Source organism: Gadus chalcogrammus, chromosome 11 (genome assembly GCF_026213295.1).
Source record: "Gadus chalcogrammus isolate NIFS_2021 chromosome 11, NIFS_Gcha_1.0, whole genome shotgun sequence".
Taxonomy (NCBI): Eukaryota; Metazoa; Chordata; class Actinopteri; order Gadiformes; family Gadidae; genus Gadus; species Gadus chalcogrammus.
This window is the reverse complement of record NC_079422.1, coordinates 24,040,748-24,064,076: the sequence shown is the minus strand read 5'-3', so window position 1 is coordinate 24,064,076 and position 23,329 is coordinate 24,040,748. Positions and strand designations below refer to the sequence as shown.

The 23,329-nt window shown below is 46.6% G+C and overlaps 1 protein-coding gene across 1 annotated transcript in view; it reads left to right on the top strand.

Annotated features, from left to right (window-relative positions):
* Nucleotides 1-5,471: 5,471 nt before the first annotated feature.
* Nucleotides 5,472-23,329, top strand: part of LOC130391583 (tetratricopeptide repeat protein 28-like) — a 163,228-nt gene continuing 145,370 nt past the window's right edge. The window contains exons 1-2 of the mRNA XM_056601793.1: nt 5,472-5,764; nt 8,886-9,188. Of these exons, the coding sequence (XP_056457768.1) occupies nt 5,735-5,764; nt 8,886-9,188 (333 nt within the window). The 5' untranslated portion in view covers nt 5,472-5,734. The remainder of the gene's footprint in view (nt 5,765-8,885; nt 9,189-23,329) is intronic.

Genomic DNA, 23,329 nt, shown 5'->3' with positions numbered 1-23,329 from the left:
AGACGGGTCCCTCAATTCAAGGGGCCCAGAAGTAGATATCTCCGTTCACTCCAATACAAGTGGGGAACAGGAACGTGTCTCTGCAAAAAAAGTCTGGATATCAATCAAAGGCTCATAATTATCTTTATACCATGTACTAATAAAATGTAAGTTTTCTTTTTTCAAAACGCCTCAAGCAATTTATTAGCCGTTTTATTTATTTATTTTTTGCAGGAAGAGGGGTGGGCAGCTGAAAGGAGTCGTAGTGAAACAAATATTGTTTCGGCCCTGCATCCGAGAGGGCTCAGTGCACGGCTCCGTTAACTTCTCGTGTCTGTGAGGTTTTTCCTTTTACTTAAGATGAAGGATTTTTTTAATCCACTGTCCTTTCTTTAATACGTCCATGATTATCATCAAGCGGGAATTGTTTTGAGTTTGCGTAGTAGTGGGAGCGACGCGACTCATTGTTTCTGTCGGATCTGCACGGTCTGCGAAAGCCTGTCTGTGAGGAATAAAGGACAGGTTTAGGGCTAGACTAGAGCCCTATAGTTTTAATGTAGACTTTATTTTTTGTTGCGGGGTTTCTGAGTTAAAAATAAATAATAATAATAATAATAATAATAATAATAAAAAAGAAAAATTAAATCATCTCGGGCCCGGACATTTTTTAACGACTCCCCGAAAAATTTTCGGGGTCACGACCCCCACTTTGAGAACCACTGCTGTAGTGGACTGTATAAACTGTGCTCATCATATGACGAGTACACTTAAAGTAAATACTATCCGTACTCACTTGAGTACGTTAATTTTTCAGATGTGAGTGCTGTTCCAAATCGAGTACTCCGTGGTGCACTAACCGGAAATTACGATCACGACTGCCGCCGCGGCTCCTCCCCCTCAAAAAACATCCCGCTTTGAACGGTGAACTCTTTACGCCTAGAAGCTATTATAAAAAGCTATAAAAACTACAAAATGACTCTATTAATGCAGGCTATGTGGAAAATGCGCCGACTTTGGCTCAGCCTGGTTCCGCCTCTTCTGCCACGTAGCTAAGATGGCTGCCGTTGAGTACGGAAAGTGTCCTTCGATCCACACTTCACGATTAGCCCGTTTTGAGTACGACATCCGGGTCCTTGAAGTATACTTCTTTTCGCCGGATCTGAATTGGAACGTACTGCGTACTCAAAATGTGGCTAGTAAGTACGGACAGTACGGGTATTGGAACACAGGCCTTTATATCATATATTAACCGATCAATGTATACTGTGTACACCACATCACACATCATTGCATTATTGTATCTAGTATTATAATGCATATAATTTATTTGTATTTATGTTTATTTGTATCTTTCTGTGTTATGCGCTACTCAACCATGTAAATTATCCCTCGGGCGGGGGGGGGGGGAATAAAGTGTGTTAGAATTGAAATTATATTGAATACACGCAAACCTTGAGACAACGTGTTTTAATTTTCAAACAAAGCTATCCTGTTATGAGTGCGAAATCACTGAGTGAGGCGATCACCTAAAGCTCGTTCTTGGGAACGACTCAAAGGTGTTGTACTTGACATGGACTTGATGGCCTCCAGGCCCATAGGAAATGCTGATGAACAAGAACATCGCCTTGTTGTATATGTGCTCTGTGTTGTTGTGTTGACCGACAGCCAAGCCTTTTGTCATCAAGATCTGCAGTGGTTTAACATGTTTGTCAAGAACATAATGTTCATGGTATGTGCCAACAAGGTTGAAGGAGTAAACAAATGTAATGTACCTTAATCATAAAATTAACCTTAATGTGTCAGCAAAAATCCTCAATGAATATCGGAAAAAGAGGAGATGTGACCCGGCCCGGAGGAAGCCCGGGGCCCCCGTCTGGAGCCAGGCCCAGACGGAGGGCTCGATGGCGAGCGCCTGGTGGCCGGGTTTGCCACGGAGCCCGGTCGGGCACAGCCCGAACAAACTACGTGGCACCCCCCCTCTCTTCATCTCATGGGCCCACCACCTGTGGGAAGACCCGTTGGGGTCGGGTGCGCAGCCACATGGGTGGCAGCGAAGGTCAGGGGTCTCGACGGACCAGACCCGGGCGGCAGAAGCTGGCTCTGGGGACGTGGAACGTCACCTCGCTGTGGGGAAAGGAACCGGAGCTTGTGAGGGAGGTGGAGCGCTATCAGTTAGATCTGGTGGGGCTTACCTCCACGCACAGTCTCAGCTCTGGTACCGTACTCCTGGATAAGGGTTGGACTCTATTCTTCTCCGGAGTTGCCAAGGGCGTGAGGTGCCGGGCGGGTGTGGGGATACTCATAAATCCCCGGCTGAGCGCCGCGGTGTTGGAGTTTAGGTAGACGAGAGGGTCGCCTCCCTGCGCCTAAGGGTTGTAGGGGGGAAAACTCTGACTGTTGTTTGTGCGTATGCAGCAAACAGCAGCTCGGAGTACTCAGCCTTCTTGGAGACCCTGAATGGAGTCCTGTAGGGGACTCCGTAGTTCTGCTGGGTGACTTCAACGCCCACGTGGGCAACGATGGAGACACCTGGAGAGGCGTGGTGTGGAGGAACGGCCTCCCTGATCTAAACCCGAGCGGTCGTTTGTTATTTGACTTCTGTGCTAGTCATGGATTATCCATAACAAACACCATGTTCGAACATAAGGGTGCTCATAAGTGTACCTGGTACCAGAGTACCCTAGGCCGAAGATCAATGATCGATTTTGTGATCGTGTCATCTGATCTGAGGCCGCATGTTTTGGACACTCGGGTAAAGAGAGGGGCGGAACTGTCAACCGACCACCATCTGGTTGTGAGTTGGATCAGGGAATGGGGGAAATTTCCGGATAGACCTGGTAAGCCCAAACGAGTAGTGCGGGTGAACTGGGAACGTCTGGAGGAGGCCCCCGTCCTAGGTATCTTCAACTCACACCTCCGGCTGAGTTTTTCTGGCATTCCTGTGGAGGTTGGGGGCATTGAGCCGGAGTGGGCGGTGCTCAAAGCCTCCATTGCTGAAGCTGCGGTGGCTAGCTGTGGCCTCAGGGTCTTAGGCTCCTCAAGGGGCGGTAACCCTCGGACACCGTGGTGGACACCGGTGGTCAGGGAAGCCATCCGATTGAAGAAGGAGGCCTTCCGGGATATGATATCCTGGAGGACTCCTGACTCGGTTGCAGGGTACCGACAGGCCCGAAGGGCTGCAGCTGCTGCCGTGTCGGAGGCTAAGCAGCGGGTGTGGTATAAACTGTTTAAACTGTTTAAGAAGGTAATCTGAATTTATCACAATTAGGCAAAATTATTTGTTAACCTTTGTACCTGGGGTATATCGGTCATAAGGAAGCACAGATCCTCTTATGCATTCTTCTACTTGATGAGAATACAGGAACTCTGTCCTTTAAGTAAACATTATTTGATTTGATCATTGACAATTATAATGTGGGGAGACTTAGCAGGGCCTGATCAGTTGGACCCTTGGATCCTTGACCCACCAAGGGTGTCAGTGAAACGGCATAGTCAACAAATGGCAGTTTAGAGAAACAAAACTGCCATTACAATACACATTGGTGTTCTTAAAGTACATTGTGCGAGATGAGGTATCTGATGCAATAAGCGGTTTCACACAACACTAAGTGTTACGTAACCGTTTTACAAATAAGTGTGACTTTATTGACTTGCTAAGTTATCATTCAAATTGAAAAACACAAAATTCACGGCACAATGCAACGTTTTGTGTATCGCCATTGACTGTAGGCCTACATATTCTTCGCAGAATAAGGTCCCATGGGGAATAGAGAGGGGGAGGGACTAAAGGCTAGTTAATACTACTCTGTAAAGTGCTGTACATAGACACAGAGACCCCTCTCCGTCGTCAGAGACCCTGTCAGAGACCCTCTCCATAGCTCTATGTGCGCATCCAATATTTTTAACTATCCGTCGAAGGCAACGGAGATGGACGGAGACGGCAAGGGATGTGATTGGTCCTCTAACATCATTTCCGAAATCACTCTTCCGGTGATTTTGCACCTTATTACTTCGTAGGCTACCTTATTTACTTTGTACATTAAGGACCAATATAACACCAAATAAGATTTGAAAAGCTTTGGAAGTTTATTTACAATACAATTTACATGGTCAGTAGTCATAAGATCGATCGATCGGGCGGCGAATTGCATTGCGTATCCGAAATCCCGACGGAGAACTTCGAAGGCTGGAGGGGTCTCCGTAGTTACGGAGACGGATTACAGATTACGGAGTCAGAGTAGTATACTTTGGCTGTGGCTCTTTATTGCGAGCGGACTGCAGTACCGATTAAAAACTGTAGGACTCGCTGTAACATATAGGCCTACTGTACCTTAACATAGATAACGCTATCACTTATAAGTTCATGTATATGCTGGGGGTATAACTGATTAAAAAAAATCGGTCCTTTTATGCATTCAAATAATAGTAGACGTGCAATTCACTAGAACAGTGGATGCCAACCAGTGTGTCTTGAGGCAAGATGTACCATGCAATACTGCCTGGACGATATTGCATGCAAATCCTGACATAGATTACTAATATAATGACTTTACATGCTTTATTATTTATCAATGTAAGTTCTCGCTCCATTTCAAATCATTTCGACAAATAACTGCCTTTCGTGAACCTGTAGAGGGCTGTGTTTGTAAAATATGGCAACAATTGCTTATACCTAATATAGTAAATAGCATGATGGTTGGGGCATTTTAAATAATTATGCCACAACTTTAAGTAATGGCATAATTATATGCACACACACAAACACCCGCCCACGCCCACGCCCACACACACACACACACACACACACACACACACACACACACACACACACACACACACACACACACACACACACACACACACACACACACACACACATATAAATGCACACTATATCATACATATTTATCTATGCAACATATTTAGGCCTTTTTGACCTTTCAATTATTAAATGAATGGAAATTACACATATTATGATATCATTACAAAGCGTTCCGTTGGAGGCTGCATGCCTGTGTCGACTTGACTGAGATGGGGAAATCTCCCATGGAAATCTCCAGCAAGAATGATCGCACAGTGTTCCCTAGTGGCCACTGCTGAAGTAGCCTCCATCAAATGGGGCTGAATGATCCACGTCAGTCCGTCACATCTCCAACGAGCAGTAATGTCTGATGCTGCCATGTATTTGAGTCGTCCTGTGGTCCGTGCGACTCCAGTTGTGAGTCTATAGATGCAAAAAAGCACCAACCTAAGCTTGCAGGTTTAGAAGTAGGTTAGACCAGAGAAATTCTCCCGGGAGACCAAACCCACGCATGATACTGGCTTCGCTCAAAGCAAAGATCACATTTCCCTACAAAAAGAGGCCACTCTGTTTCTTATTACTCTATTGAAATTATTTGACTTGGCACTCCATTAAAAATGTTGCATTGCATGACGATAGGTCCGAGCCCGACGCCCCCTGCGCCTCAGAGTTGCTAGATCCTGCACAGATCCGCTATGGCTGCAGGAAAAAAAGGAAAAGCTTTGACAACATGGCGCACTTTCCTGGAGGAGAAAGTTTCTTCTAAACTCTAGACAACCGCAATCGGGGATTTTTCTTCTGTCGTTCGTCGCAGCGCAGAGCTCAACGTGCAGCCGTGGGAGGAATTGGCCTCGTTTGGAGATGTAACGAGTCCTTCATGGACAGTTTCTGATCCTCGACAAACTTTGAAGGGATGAGAGCGACCCGCTGCTCAAGCCACAGCTTTCACACAGGATGGAGAAGCAAGCGACACTCAGAGAAAAGGTAACCCCACTGTCAAAACACATTTTTGCACCTATATGCAGTAGGTTTGATCAATTCTTTCTTACCCTCACTGTCTATTGCCTACGTTCCATTTACTGGACAGGAAATGCCAAATGGCAATCCTGTGCAAACATAAAAGCCCTCTATTGCTTTTCCAGCCATGCCCATGATTGGCAGCAAACCAGTCTAATAAAGTAGGATATGTTTGTGAGACAGCATAGGAGATGTGATCCGAATGAACCAATTATTCAGGCTTGTATATGCGAGATATTCACGTCAGTATAGCATGGTGGTTGGAGTGGCTGAAACCGTTAGCAATAATGTGCAGCAGCAGCAGCAGCAGCAGCATAGACCTGGGATTGATCTTAAAAATGAACGCTGCAAACCAATATATCTGTCCAGAATAGAGTTACAGCATTGTGAGTGTGTCTCTCTCTATGTCTGTGTGTGTCTCTCTCTGTCTGTCTGTCTGTCTGTCTGCCTGCCTGTCTGTCTGTCTGTCTGTCTGTCTGTCTGTCTGTCTGTCTGTCTGTCTGTCTGTCTGTCTGTCTGTCTGTCTGTCTGTCTGTCTGTACCTCTGCACTCTTCCCCCCCCCCCCACACACACCCTCTCTCTCTCTCTCTCTCTCTCTCCCTCTCTCCCTCCCTCTCTCTCTCTCTCTCTCTCTCTCTCTCTCTCTCTCTCTCTCTCTCTCTCTCTCTCTCTCTCTCTCTCTCTCTCTCTCTCTCTCTCTCTCTCTCTCTCTCTCTCTCCATTGATTGGGTTGATATGGGGCACTTCACTAGTCCACACTTGGACTCCCATGGGTGTGTTCTTTTATTATCTCAATATTTCTCCACCCTTCCTGCCCAGTGCCCAAACAGACAGCCACTACTAGCTCTCTACTAGCCCCTACATTGAACCACACATCACATTTTTAATAAAAGAGTCTTGCTTCACATGCAAGGCTTTTGCTTTGACGTCTGGATACTTTATTTAACCAGAGTGAAGGGTCATTTCAGACCCCAGCTGTACTCTCAACGCTCATTGGTCTTTAAGTCCTTACATAGCTGCTCCCAAACAGTGGCTACCCTCACATAGCTTCAGGTTGAATCCAATAGCCACGACACCGGCCAGCCGTCTGTTTTGTGTGTGCTCTGGACCTCTGGAAGTAATTACCCAGCCTGCACTATCCCAGAACTCCCTCTGAGGAGGAGCGGTGTGGACCAGGAGGAATTATGGAGGCTCGCCTCCTTCGAACACACAGTCCAGCACTATTCTGTGTGACTTTGTTACTCAGGTAAACATTCCACTTCAGAGGATAGGTAGAAAGCTCTTTCTAAAAGAGTGTACATGTAAATGAATACGTGAAGAAAGCAACTCTAGCTATTGGCTAGTTGTGCTTTCCCATGAAGGCTGCAGTCTGACTGTTTTCTCATCTGGGAAGCGTCTTCTACTGATTTAAAGAAGCCAGACCAACCAACCTGAAACACATTTGGTGTACTATTTTCACAAAGTGAAGAACACACGTCTTCTAAACAGACTCTGGGTCTGGTTTGATGTCGGGTGGACAAAGTGTTGCAGATTTTTATGAGTCCATTGTTGGATGATTTAGCTTTTGGTAAGAAGCCCAGGTTGGTATAGCATCCAGACCTCGGTACAAAAGAAGAAGAAAAAGGCTATGCTAGTAGACCTCTTTAACAATACAATTGTTAAAGTAGTTTGAAACCATTACACTTTCATAATTGCATTACGCTGTGTGCAGTTATATATGATGAATAGTGCCTCAGAGGTTTGTTTAAATTGAACTCTAGGTCAAATAACGGCAAGGCAACCATATCAATTATAATCATCATGTTCAAATAGTCAACCCTGCCTGCAGTATGATGTGATGTCACATAAAGTAGAACGCTAGACTGATTTATAAACAACAACAGAGAAGAGCTAAAATGATAGTGAGTGTAAAACCAATATAATTTAATTAAACTGACATAGCTTCGGGCCGTATAGCGTGCAGACCAGAGAAAGCAGACTTTTCGTCAAGAAGATTTCTTGCTGCAGATCTGCTGAATTATGGAAAAGGCTATATTCTACAAGCCATATTGGCAAGCTGTTAAAGTGATGGGTGGTTATTTCATTGCCAAAGGCACAGTCCTCTCTATTGTTTACAACTCCATGGCTCATATGTAACAGTTTTCTCAAAATGATTCCGAAACATGTCGGTACCCAACGGATACTAGGAGTTATTTATCTTCTAGTTAGCAACTAGAAAACAATACACATAAACACAGACAAACAATTAAGGGTTCCCGCCGTCACTTTATGGAAAGTCATTCATATATTCATATTCGATGATCGGCCATGTTTTATTAGCATCGACTCAACTGAAACAGGATCCTGATAGAGTCCTGGTCCACCACAGCCAGCCAACACTCCTGCTGGCCCCGGTGAACAGGGACTACCTCCTTATCTTCCTTGTGCAGATTATGCAGCGCTGGCCGGTCCTAGCGTGAATGCCGTCCGGGTCATAAGACACATAAGGACCCTCTCCATTAGACTGCCGGTAAATGCAAGTCGGAAATACATGGATGCATGGACGCCTAACTGCAAGAATACAAATGTATAATTATAATCATAGATTATAAACGCAGATGATATTGTTCTGAAAAAACTATTTATCTACAGTTTTTGAAGCAACTATAAATTGCCTCAAGAGAACCCTTCAATCAGAACAAGTGCTATTAATAGTTAATATGCTAGATGCTTATTAACTATTAATCACTATAATAACTATTAATCGGTATATACTAGGTTTTGGCCAATACCTAGAATAAAAATGGTGTTGGAACATCTTTACTTCCAGTTTCATCCCACAAAACACGCACCGATGAACTGTTTAGCATTAACGTGGGTAGATGGTCTTGCGCTAGCTTTGTAGCTTTCCGGGGTCTACTCTGTAGCGGTTCAGTCTGCCGCTGAACCGCTTGATGGGAGCTGTTGGGGGGGGTCTTTAAGCACCCGCAGGGGCACACCTCCAGGATGAGTTCTCCTCAGGGAGATTCCCGCTCCTCCCACCCACCAGTCATGCTTTGAGCCCAGTGCACTCACCACCAAAACCCTTGTCCACCCCAAACCCCGCAGCTCTCGATCTTGGGAGGCTCCCGGACTTCTGGGCGGTTCGCCCGGACCGCGGCAGGGAGCGAGGGTGGCGGACGTGGGCTCAGCAAAGCCGGGTTCATGGAGAAGGTGCAGCGGAGCAACGAGGCGTGTCAGCGCGGCGACTTCCAGGCCGCCGTGGGGCTGTACGGCGAGGCCCTGCTGGCGGACCCGCAGAACTGCATCCTGTACAGCAACCGCTCTGCCGCCCTGCTGAAGCTGGGCCAGCACCACGCCGCGCTGGAGGATGCCGAGAAGGCCTGCCTGCTGAACCCCAAGTGGCCCAAGGTAAGAGGGGAACCCCACCCGTGTTACCGCGGAGTGCATGGCAACGCCGCATAATAAGCTAGCAGCAACGGCAGCCTTAAGGGTAGGACCATGGACCTATTGAAGAAAGGACAGCGGATTAAGAAATGGGGCCCATTCATTCCTATGAAAACTGCTCATTGGCGCAGGGCAACGTTAAGGAGAGATTTGCTTCTGCATCATGGGAGCCAGCAACGCCCTAGTAGTGCACGACGCGCCAGATGCAAAAATATTCTCGTTGTCTAGCATTGTTAGCATTGTAGCATCATAAGCGAGAGGTCTGTCTACGCATCCCAACGGCGCCGTGCACTGAGCCCTCTCGGATGCCGGGCCGAACCAACAATTGTTTCACTACGACTCCTTTCAGCTGCCCACCCCTCCTTCTCCTGAAAAAAATAATAAATATAACGGCTAAGAAAACGCTTGAGGTGGCGTTTTGAAAAGAGAAAATTTACATTTTATTAGTACATGGTATAAAGGTAATAATGAGCCTTTAATTGATATCCAGACATTTCTTACGGAGACACATTCCTGTTCCCCATTTGTATTGGAGTGAACGGAGATATCTACTTCTAGGCCCCTTGAATTGAGGGACCCGTCTACAGCCTGCTTAAACAGCTGCAATACCAGGCTTGGCCGGCTCCTTTACCACATGATTAACATTGGGCTCCTCTGGTAACTGGGTTAGGGTTAAGGTTAGGGTTTTGCCTCGTGCCCACTGCACCGTCAGTCAAAGGATGTCAGAAGGCATGCCTGACGGATGCGGGAGCTTTCCAGGGTTGTCAGAGCCCGAGTAGTGCAGTGGGAACGAGACGTAACACCCTTTGCCCACTGCATCTTTCCGTTGACGGACCTCATTGACTTTGTATGGGGCGATCCCGAAATGCATTGTGGGTTTATCATTTGGGTTAGGGTTATGGTTTATCGTTTGGGTTAGGGTTAGGGTTTATCGTTTGGGTTAGGGTTTATCGTTAGGGTTAGGGTTAGAGTTATGGTTTATCCTTAGGGTTAGGGTTAGGGTTTATCGTTTGGGTTAGGGTTAGGGTTTATCGTTAGGGTTAGGGTTAGAGTTATGGTTTATCCTTAGGGTTAGGGTTATGGGGTTGTCTTTACTTTGATACTGAAAACCTGTGTCCAAAAAAACGCAACCATATGATAATATTGGTTTAATTGTCATAGGATAACACATTAGTTAAAAATGTTGACGTTGATCACAGCCCATCGATCGATTTTCCTTAAAATACCCACTAAGGAAATAATAAATCCCCATTGCAATTTTTTTTTATTCAGTGTTAATTCCTTCCGCGCCATAGGCATTGATTTTTCAGGATTCTTCATTCAGGTCTCAAGCACTTCAAGGTATAATCCAAATCCACTCTCAGAGTGTCTGTTGGTAATGCCGTAACGGTGGCCCCTGATTGATGGCATAGATAGCGGTATTCTGTGGCGTGGTGTCGGGCCATGAGGACTAACCTACCATAGATTTCACATTAGTCAACCTCACAGGTCACTGGAAGACTCATTCCTCTCTGACGCGGAGCCCCATTGATTGCATGATTAAGCAACGAGAGAGAGAGAAAGATAGCTCTGATAAGCAGTGAGAGATTGATAATAATTAGATCGAGTAAGACGGATGGTGATCGTGCCTTTGTCGCCGGTGACGGATCAAAGGCCACCTCTCTCTTTGATCTGCGGTCGTGCGTCCAATCCCGGGGATATCACAGGTAGGTTTCACCCGCGCGCTCTGAAAAGTGTAATTTCGTTGAGTCACGAGAGATCAAAGTCCTTCTGAATCACAAAGGCAATATTTATATAATATTTCCTCATTTGTCAGGGTAACATTGAAGCAATATGAAAGGACAATATTGCTGTTGGTGCCTTTCTGATCCTTGATTACACGCGTAGTGCTTTCATGATCTAATCAAATTAATCTCACATCGCTGCGATGATTAGTTTTAATGACCCGCATTGCCGAATGTTTCAGATAGCTCAGGTGCCAAGCCAGATCATAAGGCTTTGAGCTATCATATGTATGCTTTACCTGCTGAAATAACAACCTCTACTCAAGCCTATGATCAATCAAGTAATTCTTTGTCTAACTATTCGTAAATAATATACAACCAGCACGAGGATAATACAGGTAGTATACGCATGTATATGAAAGAATGATTGTGCAGTACAAAACTGAATGCACATCAACACATCCATTTATAAGGAGTCGCCACCAGGGGGCAGTGTTGATAAACAGGCCGCTCACTCAGAGAGCAGGAGGCAGTGGAGTGGGTGTACAGCAGCGTTCTGTCTGTTCAAATCGAACAGTCAGGCAAGCAATTATTTTTCAAGAGGTAGTTTTTCACACTCTGTATGTAGACAAGTGCCTTGGGGATGCTCATTGTGCCTGACTTTAGTGGCTAATATAGAAATGTAGCCATGCGCCGCGCAGTACATCAATGGAGTCATCATTGAAGCTTTGGTGGAAATAAGCTTTTTCTACTTGATGAATCGGAAGGGAAAACCCAAGGTCAACACGGCACATTCTCGCAGCATAATTACTATATTTGACGGAAAATATACCCGTTGTCGCATTGATGAACAGTCTGCTTGAAGTGAAACTATCTCCAATCTAGCAGGCTCTTCTAATCACGGCCTGTGATTCTATAATCTATCTGTTCATTAGAGTGCAATGTACTGATCTGACATGGCTTGTATTGTTTGAATGAGGGATCCTTCCCAGCTTTGTTTTAGCCTAATTCAAGCTTTGCTTGAGCCTATAGGCAAACGAGTGGCAGGGTGGCGTGACTTTAAGAGGTCCGCCTGTGCTACTCTGTGACCAGTCGCCACGGCAGCGCAGCCACACCCCTCCCGCCGATGGCCCTGAGAAGAGGGAGGGAGAGGGCTTAGGTTTGCACAGTCGGAAATGGCGGCCAGCCCGCTCAGCCCAATGTTTGATGAAGGGACAACGGATTAAATCACAGGAGTGAGCTGGCATTTAGTTCCACCGTGAGTACATATTCATCATCCATCATGCCCCCCCCACCCCCCCGCCCCCCCCCCCCCCCCCCCCCCCCCCCCTCCTCAGAACACACCTCTGGATAGGTCCGTCAAGCCGTGACAGCCGGCGCGGTCGGCGCGGCAACGCACTGCCAGGCGCCTACCTTCTGGAGGTCCGCCGCCAACGCTCTCCGAGAGAGGAACCCCTGTCCAACCTGTCAGACTTCTCCCCTGCTGCTGTAAGTGCCAGAGCGTGCTCTTTTCCCCGAACGAAGAGCGAGCGGGGGAGAGCGTGTGGTTTTAATGACCCGAGACAGCTTCAGGGCCCGTCCTACCTCACTCTCCCGCCGAACGCATCGAAAAAAGATTAAATGGGAACAAAATAGGGTGTCACTCGCGAGACGGGGAACACTCGCTTAAATGCGCGTATTTGCATTTCGCTGACGTGGAAAAAAAGGAAATCTGTGATGTGCCGCCAACCTCTGAATATCCGCTCGGACAGGCTCGTCTTTCGTCTGCTTTGGATGGTGTGAGAAGTGTGAGGAGGGACGCTGATCTTACAATCCCTGGCTGGTCGTGTCTTTGTGGGGCCCCCGTTTGGTTAAATAGACGGATAGGAGAAGATCTGGTATTTCGGTCCGCCTTTTGTTCTTGCGGCAAGTTGTGAGTGATCCTAAGCAGTGTCGGGGTGACAGTCCTGGGAGTTCTCTGCCTCTACGCTCCCTCTGGCTCCATCTGCTGCCGCCGCCGCCGCACCCCCTGCTCCGGTGACACGCGACACAAACAGCAGCCCAGTCTGTCATCGCACGCACTCGCCGGGCCGCTGCCGGTGACAGCGGATCTCTCAGGGAAGCTTCAGGCTGACTGACGCCACCTCATCAGGGAATCCGTCCCTATCATTTGCATTCCAAGCCATTATCGTCCATGATGGCGCTTATCAGGGGGTATTCAGTCTGCTAAAGCGTGACACCCCCAAATGCCGATCCGTCAAGCGGTGTCGATCAACATGAGCCCGCCGTCGGTTCCCATCGCTGTTGACTCTATGGGGAGACGTCCGTCATTGGTCCATATCCCAGAGGGGGGTGGGGGGGGGGTGGGGGTCGGCGTAGGGGTGGGAATCACAGGGGGTACCTCACGATACTACACAATACGCGATACCTGGCCCGGGATACCGATAGTATCGCGATACAGCGACTCTGTGATAATCTATATATTGTTACACAATCCTATGACGATGCATCACGATATATCTCTAACAATGAATACAAATGGACCGTGAAAAGGTAAAGTGCTGGATTTCGTTCTTTATTCATGGACCAAACTTAGTTTTTCAGTTGCTAAAAACCATATCGATATTTGGCATCAGTGGATCGATTCTCGTATCGCAGGAAGAAGGGTGACGATATATCGGCGTATTGATATTTTGTCCAAGCGTTCGGGGTAAGCGGGTCCGAAGAGGTGTGACCGCTCAGATCCTCGCCCGTCCACGATGATGAGGACCCGGTGGGCCGCCGCCACCGTGCACACAGAATAAGAAGAAGAAGGAGAAGAAGAAGAAGAAGAAGGAGATGGAGAAGGAGAAGGAGAAGCAGAAGAAGAAGAAGGAGAAGAAGTAGTAAAAGAAGAAAAGGGAGAAGGAGAAGAAGGAGAAGGAAGAGGAAGAAGGAGAGGGAGAAGGAGAAGAAGCTGGAAGCCTCTGCTACAATCTGCTTTTCTTGCCGAAGACAACCATCATTGTGTAATGCCCAGCCGTCTGTGTTGTCTGTTCAACCTTTAATAGCTCTTTGCGCTTTCCTTGGTTGCTTTCACTCTACCCAGCTGAAATATTTATCTCACACAAAGGGGTGACCTGTTCTTTCCCTTTGACACACCGCAGGCACAAAACACAAACAAGGAACTCGGGGAGGTAGCCCAGAAAAAGACCGCAACTGGGCGAGCTTATCTATGCAGTAGGTCTCCTGCTGCTGTTGTTGATGCAGATTGTATGGTTTTTCTCGAGAGTATTCTCAGCAGCGTTCTTAGGCTGCAGTGAGTGCTCGGGTTTCATGAACTCGAAGTTGCTCTCTCCTGATCTTGGTTCAATGTATATAGCAAGCAATGCATGCAGATGAACTGTGCCCATCTTCCTGAATAAAATATTGAAATTAGTGTTAGATATATGGATAGACCTCCTGGGGTGAGAGGCGGACTCACCAGAGAGGCTCACCGTATCCTAGAACAGCCTGTCCCACTGTTTAACGTATGCATCATGTATACCCATACAACTAAATACCAACATATGTTACTTCTAGGTTGTGATGAAGTAACATTATGTTAATTTCCCCATGGAATATAAATATATGCAAAAAGTCAACGCATACATTTTATACATTCATCTTTCATTGTCACCAGTGTACAGCCGTCAGCCATTAAACATTTAGCTGACTATTTGACAAATACATTTTGGTGGTCTTGTATAGCTTTCATGCAATCCCACTATAGAATGACTATTCAATTGACTGAAATGGATACTAATATTTCTATTTTGTTTCTATTTTTAAACACGAAAGTGAATACAAACCAAAGAGCTAAAACTACATCTATTAACACACGTCGTGCTAATTGCATTTCAATTGCTCGGTTTCATCACTCGCAGCACAACTGCCGCACACCACAACATGAATCCATCATTTTATATCAGCTTCTCCCACAAAAACATGACCCCCGTCCTTTGGTGTGGCCCTGTGCCCTGTGCCCGTGCTCCCAGACCCCGGCTCCCCTTGCACCCCTAATTCCCAGTTTTTTTCCGTCTCCCTCCCTCCTCTGAGCAGGGAGCGCACAGTCAGGAACCACTAATAAGAGGGGTTCCACTTGCCTCCGTCCAACCCAGGCTTGAACTAATGAACAAATCAAATGAATGGCGTGTAATTATAGGCCAGCGAGAGCTGGGGACGGACGGGGAGTTTGGCGCTAGCGGGCACAAACCTGAAATTATTTGTCTGGAAAATGTGCAGGAATGAGTGGGAGTAATTGAGCTCCTTGCCGTCGCTCCTCCGAGAGCCTCTGACGATAGGCGGGTTCTGCACATTTTCATGGGGGCCATGGTATTAAAGTGAGGTTGTTTTGGGGCGCAGGAGGGTTGGCGGCGGGGGGGGGGGGGAAACTGACCGCACGCGAGTCTGCCGTTTTGTTTTTCAGCAGCACCTCTTTTACCGGTTGGTCAAGAACGTGAAGGAAGTTGATCTATGTGTTGTCAGCGGTACCTGGTAGTCTGACCCCAAGCACTCCCTCTTCTGTGGTGTAGTCAAGTCAGTTCTAGCTCTGCGCTTATAGGCAGTAGGCACCAACTGATGTAAAGCCGTGTAGTGCATAAAGCCGTATCGCCACGCTAGGATACAAGGGCATGGATTTTTTGGAAGGTGTTTGTTTGTTGTGTAGCGAACTGACGTTGGGGGCCTGATGATAATCAATACCCTGAGAGGTACTTGCGTGATGCTCTAGTTTGCACTCGATTAAAAGCGCAGTGAGGAACATGTGGCAGGCGGTAATATAGCTACAGCAGGCACATACCTCAAGACTGAACGCACGCCCCACAAACCCACACACGCACACACCTCACCTGCTGTCATCACAGTTTAAAACCATCCCCTCACCTCATGGTTTTTCAATCTCAAAATATCTCGAATCAGGCTACGTGCGCCTCACCCCTCTGCTATTCACCACCTGGTTTTCTCTTCATCCACGAGACTTAGGGCTGCAGCCGTTTGAGAAGCGATTGCGTGAACTGCCAAATCACACAGAGATGGGGCCACAATGAAGGGCTGTGCCATGGCTTAACTATCAAATAGGAGGGCTTTGATGTCAGCTGATGTCATTTGTTTTGATGTATTTGCGATCGCAGTCACAAATGGTCTACCTGTCCAATAGCTGTGTGTGTGCACGTGTCTGTGCGTGTGTTTGTGTGTTTGTGTCCATGCATGTGTCTCCATCCACACGTGTTTTCCAGGAGGTGCTAGTGTGTTGTGGTACACCACTGCGGGTTACATATGTATGTGTACTGGAATTTGCACATGTGTGCCTGCAGTTCATGGCTCCTTGTTTCTTCTGCAGGTCAGCAAATTGGAAAATAATTCAAAGTCTATAGATCTTGCGCGGTGGGAGAAATAAAGCCCCCCTTACGACCCTGGGAGAGTTCTCAAAACAAGAAACTTTCAATCAGATTATAGGACGTCTACATACTTAGAATGCGCTTTCCCCCGGGACAATCAATCAATTGATTATGGGCTTAATAGCTTTCTCGGTTGCTATTACATGGCCAGAAATGTCAAAAAGCCGAAAGAAATCAAGCGCATTAGCATGCACGTAGCGTCACAGCGGTGATAGTGGTGATAGTGGATCAGTGGTACAAGCAGGTGGAAGCTAGGAAAACAGACCCTGCTCCTGTGTGCAACAAACAGCCAGCTTCCCGGATGCCTCTTTTGTCTTCCAGGGGTTCATCTTGCTGTCAGCTTAAGTCTTCCTTGGCCCCTCCCACCAGGGATCTCGGCCAGATTTGAGGCCCCCAGACCTGGATATCTCCAGAATTAGCACAGCCCCCTTTTTCTGCTGCAGGGAGGAAGTGCTCCCACTGGGAAAACATAGGATAGAGTGCAGTACTGCAAGGAGTCCATTAGCATACCCTGCATACCCCGCGCGCCAAGGCGAACCGCGGGGCTGACCAAGGTTTTCAGCGGTGATTAACTTCCTGATCCTGATTCTCTACCTCTAAACCCGTGGTGCTCGCTGCAACGCTCTCTTCCCCCTCTTCCTCGGCTTTCCCAAAGTCATCGGCGTCTTCGGCTCAGTGCCAGCACACGGGATCTGTGCTAAACTCATAACTATGGATCCAGCCGAGGTATTGAATACATGGGCTCTCAAATTCTGCTGAGGCGGGGATTCTCAGCTCTATTGTTACCTCTGACACCCATCCCCATCCTCCCCCACCTCCCCCACCTCCCCCTCAACTCCTCTTTGGGGAAGTGTACAACGTGACCTGGGCCCGCTGTGAAGACGACTGCTCTGTGGTCGGTTTCGTACACCTCCTTTCTGTGGTCTGTTTCATACACCTCCTATCTGTGGTCTGTTTCGTACACCTCCTTTCTGTGGTCTGTTTCGTACACCTTCTATCTGTGGTCTGTTTCGTACACCTCCTATCTGTGGTCTGTTTCGTACACCTCCTATCTGTGGTCTGTTTCATACACCTCCTATCTGTGGTCTGTTTCGTACACCTCCTTTCTGTGGTCTGTTTCATACACCTCCTTTCTGTGGTCTGTTTCGTACACCTCCTTTCTGTGGTCTGTTTCGTACACCTCCTTTCTGTAGTCTGTTTCGTACACCTCCTATCTGTGGTCTGTTTCCTACACCTCCTATCTGTGGTCTGTTTCCTACACCTCCTATCTGTGGTCTGTTTCGTACACCTCCTATCTGTGGTCTGTTTCGTACACCTCCTATCTGTGGTCTGTTTCGTACACCTCCTATCTGTGGTCTGTTTCGTACACCTCTTATCTGTGGTCTGTTTCGTACACCTCCTATCTGTGGTCTGTTTCGTACACCTCCTATCTGTGGTCTGTTTCGTACACCTCCTTTCTGTGGTCTGTTTCATACACCTCCTATCTGTGGTCTGTTTCGTACACCTCCTTTCTGTAGTCTGTTTCGTACACCTCCTATCTGTGGTCTGTTTCGTACACCTCCTAACTGTGGTCTGTTTCGTACACCTCCTATCTGTGGTCTGTTTCCTACACCTCCTATCTGTGGTCTGTTTCCTACACCTCCTATCTGTGGTCTGTTTCCTACACCTCTTATCTGTGGTCTGTTTCGTACACCTCCTATCTGTGGTCTGTTTCGTATACCTGTGTTCTGTTTCGTACACCTCCTATCTGTGGTCTGTTTCGTACACCACCTATCTGTGGTGTAACCTGGTTTACAGAAGGAATCCTTTGCCCTGCTTCTGTAGGAGAAGCTAATGGATAGGGGTGTGCGTGACACACGTTTTATATCCGGTGGCTTCGCCGTCTTCTAAGGGGAGAGAATAGCGATTGAAGGGCATTGCTCATTAGTCTGATTTTTGGTGTTTTATTCACGGTCCCTGTCTCTGCCCGTGTGTTTGAAACATGAATATGATGTTCATCCAGTGAGACCAATAAACGTCTGAAGTTTTGTTAAGGGGATTCTGGAGGATGTGTTGTCCACATTATGACTGGAAGGTAAGAGTATTGGTTTGTGCGGGGGGGGGCTGAAGAGAACATGTCCTCATTACTGGAAATAGAAATGACCCATAATCCAGATTAGAACGTACCAGTGTAAAACCCCTGTGGTCATTAATGATGTGAAATTAAACATATTTAATTTTAATCATTAGAAATCTTTCTTTCGGAAGCGTTAAATGGATGTATCAACAGTGAGAGAACATCCTATTCGTCGATGTTGTCCATGCGGAACCAGAACATGAACGTTACCAGGCTTTAGTTAAAGTATGACCTACTTTTGCGCCTTTAAGCGAGAGCTGTTTGGTTACAATTTCTCCGCAATTACCCAGTTAACTGGCTTGTCATCCATGATTAATGGGAAATGATTGCTCAATAAATAATGTATGTTGATAAAAGTCTGCAACAAAACCTCTTCTAATGCAACTGTTATTTGTTGTTGACTTGTGTGTGTTCGGTGTGTGCGTGCATGTGTTTGCGACGATCTCGTACTTTGCCTCGCTGGTGATCAGGGTACGTCGTCGGTGTTCAAATCAAAACCAACCGGAAGACAAATCTCCACTTTGTGTCTAAACACCTCAGTGTGCAATGGCCTCCAGCCTGATCCATTCCTCTTAAGCAATCCCTGCTCTCCCAGCTTGCTTTGAGGCAGCTGAATTACTCACTTGTGTCAGGTTATTATAATTAGCTGTTCAAGTGCTTTCACCGGTGCGTGTACCCCTCGATACTCTCCTCTTAATTCTTATTTTCACTGATGATGAGAAACGCACAGAAAACAACAACAGCAGCAGCAGCAGTAACCGCAGAGTGGAAGCGCCTGAGGAGACGCATGAGCTGGCGAAGCGTGGAGCGCAGGTGGTGTATCTTTATGTAGACGACTGTCTACGGTGGAAGGAGGATACCATCTCCCCTATTTGACCAGCGGGCGCGTTTAGTTTTTTTTCAATTCGAAGTTTATGGATAGAAAATGCCCGCTAAGGCGTGGCTCACACAGATGTCACGATCGGTGATTAAGGTGGGTTTTGTTTTCTGGACACAGTCGCTCTCGGAGCGGGAGACTAGGCGGGTTAAGTGCCCTGCAGAGGAGACTGTCTGTGTGCACCAATGCAGATATTGATAAGAATAATAAATACAGATGGGGTAAGAGGGCGGCTGCCAGCGTTCTCGCTAAACAAATGTAATATCTGTTTAATAGCCCGGGGAGAACATTGGAGGAGCTCAGTGCCACCATTCTGCACATTATGCAGCTAAATGTAGGAATGGAAAAAATGAAGTGGAGGCAGAGTAGTATACAGACAAACCCACTGTTGCTGCTGTTGATGTTATCATTTAGATGGAAACAACACATTATTAACAACACGTATCAACAATACATCAGGTATATTGAACACAATTAATGCCAATACATACATTATATACATCTGCTAAAATGTGGCTATCATGTTGCGTTGCATCGCAAATGTAGATGCAAACATATAGGTGGAACACACATATTGCCCTCATTCTATGAATACATTTCTGATATCATGGACAAATATTTATATTGCTACAAACTATAAACATCCGTATTTTCTCCAATGGAAACCGGGCACACAGAATCAGCGCGCCCCTCCGTGTTTAATATTGCATAAATCACTCAGCACCATTGAACACGCTTCGAGGGAATTTAACGTTTGCGATTTCACAATTTACGAGTGACACCGACACAGGGAAGACGCTGCGGACGGCAGGACGGGATGCCAAGTGAAAACAGTAATAAAATCTGTCACACAGACATTGTGTGATTCTGCTCTGAATTTGCCTGCTCCCCCCACAAACCCTTTTTACAATACACTCCTCAGTATCACACAGTCTCTTTGAAACGCTAGACCAGAGGCGGTTCCACCAGTCTCAACACAATGCAACGGGTGAGCGTCGTGGCATCTATTATTCAAGACCCTCATCATACTGGCCTGCCTTTGAATCCCCGGCGCTTATCTCGCGCTGGTGCGTCCTCAGTGGTGTGCTGGTCTCCCAGCACACATGTAACATGTTGCGTTTGTCGACTACACGCAACTTACACGGATTAATTTACACAGGGAGGCCTGGTGGAATCACACAGAGGCGCGCTAACAGCTAGCATCGGGGACGTGAGCGATTAAAGTGCCCTCGAATTAGCATGTACTAGCTGTGTGCTGCTTTTGTTGATGGATTTTAATAAATGTATGATTATGTTTTTTTTTTATAATAGAGATACAGTTTTGTATGCTACTTGCAGCAGTTGCTTATATATTATTTAGGCTACATACCGTCCTGTGAATCAATGGAAGCGTGGAATCCATTTTAAATATCGTTCCCACTCGGGTCTCAGAAGGCCCCGTGAGAGGGCATCTGGTGTGTGTGGAGTGCGGGGAAGTTCATTTCTAAGCTGGGTGAAAACAGGAAATCAGATTTGTCGCTTGTTGACAAAGCGAGGAAATGGCTTGCTTCAATAGCAAGGGTCGGAGTCCTTCCAATGTGGGCAATAAGGTAACGTGTTGGCAGTTTTTAATGCCTTTCTGATGCAATGTTATGTGAGGATATGACCCAGAAATATACAGTTAGCATACTATCATTTGAGTTTTGAGTCTTAATACCTACAAAATACAGTTCTAGTTTGCTGTTCACAACTGTAGTATTGTTCCTTATTACATCATCAATATCACTGATGAAATGGTACCCCTGCCCTCCTTTCTGCAGTGTATCAGCCAAGCTTTGTTATTTTAAGAACTAGCTTTGCCTGACTGTTCATACTTCAGCTATTTTCTACCTCCTGGTTTAATAGGGTTTTCAAGAGTAGCTTGCACTAAAAGTGGTCAACAAAATACAAATTCGGATGCTTTCTTACTGTAGTTTGTTGGGGTGTATAGTCCAGAAAATGTTCTGTTTACCTCTCTCATATTAAAATTAAATCAATGATTTAATTATTAATTCGATTTGGGGTCTTTAACATGCGAGAACTACACTAGATGGTACAGTCAACCCACCGAATAGCACTTCTGTACATGTGAGTCGTTTCTCATGCTTATGAATTCTAATTAGGAAATTAATAGCTAATGATGATGAACCGGATTTTGAAATGTCTTACGTCTCACATTGCACTATCTCAAGTTCACGTTTCAAGATCCCTCCAAAGTTTGTTTACAGTACAGTCACGAGAGCGCAAAGTAGTTTAATAAAATATAAACGCTCAGATCATAATGTTTCTAATTATGTACACAGCTTCTACTGCCTAACAAATAGAATAAATTAGACATTTATCCTTAGCCTGCATGTTTATTTATGATGCAGTCTTGCCTCCACACCACAAACATACTTCACATAATTGCATTTTTGCCTCGGCTCCACTGCCACCGTTCCCATTCTTCCAAATATCGCTTATGGCACCACACATGCGTTCAGCCCCGGGGGACAAGAGCACGCACTCTCACACTATTGCATTGTCGGGGTAGACTCTGTTTTTAATTGCGGGGGGAAAAACCATTAGAAAAGTTAAAACATGTGCCACACTAATATCACATATTCAATGTGTATTATTGTGTTTATAGATATCCGCAAACACTAAATATAATTAAAATGATGCATCTCTTTTCTGCCTGTTTTTGAAATGCTCCAATATTTGGGTAGAATGGGTTCGATTTGGCGGCAGTCATTTGACCACTGGAGGAACATAATTGAACAGAAGAGATCATTCTATCTAGATCTAGATCATCTAGAATGATCATCTAAATCATTGAAATGCATGTCCTGAAGCACAATTAAAGGGGGGGCTGACATTGTGGCCATGGAGAGACCTTGGAGAGCGTACAGCCATCGAGACCGTGACACAGCGCACTAATACACAAACATGTTTGGCAGATTGGAAGGGGAAGGAACATAATTAGCTAGGTCAGCCGAGGTCAGCGCCGCCTGCTGCTGTCTCTACGTGTTTAACGAGGAAGCCCCTAGCATGTCAAGCTAGCAGAGCCTTGTGTATCTTGTGCATACCGCGGTACCGAGCGCCAGTCACCGAGCTGTTCGCTATGCATACACTTCGTGATCAGCGTTGCTGATTAAAATCAGCTGTTATCATCGCAGAAGCCCCGTACATTAAAGCGCTGCTCCTCTCGATTGACGTCAGCCTCCCCTGAGAGCTGTTGATGGTATAGCCAGCTGTGCATTTGAGTGAGCAAGCAGAAAATGCAGTGTAAAGCGCAAGGCTAAAGCGAGCCGTACAGAATAATTCATTACAGGGCTTCATTAGAGTAGTGCAGGCAGAAGCCCTCCCTTTCATTCTCTCTGTCCTTCAGTCCACCAATAATAGCCCAGCTCCCAGAAAGCCTTGAGGTACTCAAAGACAATATAACTGTCCTCTACTCTGCTTCACACGGTAATAAAACTGGGTCTTCTCCTCTACCGTTCGAGATGGTACTTCATGCTACTCCCATGAAATAGTGAGTAGGAAATACGTTAAAGCTGGCATCGCCAAAGGAATTAGGACCGGGCGACATAAAACACGGTATAAAAGCGCCCGGCTTGGCGTCAACAGTTTTCTTCCTCCCGTCACATTAGACTGAATACTGGCTTTTTAATGAACACGTCGTTACACTGCTATGCTTGGCACCGCCACGAAATGGTCATGAGGGGAAATGCAACGTGTCGTTGAATCGAAAAACGTTGCACCCGCCAATTGGAATTAGCCAACAGGGGGAGGCTAGCAGACCCCGAAGGGAGGAGGTGGAGGAGTAGGAGGGGGAGGTGGTGGAGGGGGAGGAGGTGGAGGACGCGGAGGTGGAGATGGTGGAGGAGGAGATGGAGGGGATGGAGGTGGTGGTGGAGGTGGAGGAGGTGGAGGAGGAGGTGGAGGAGGTGGTGGAAAAGAGATGGAGGAGGTGGAGGAGGTGGGGGAGGAGA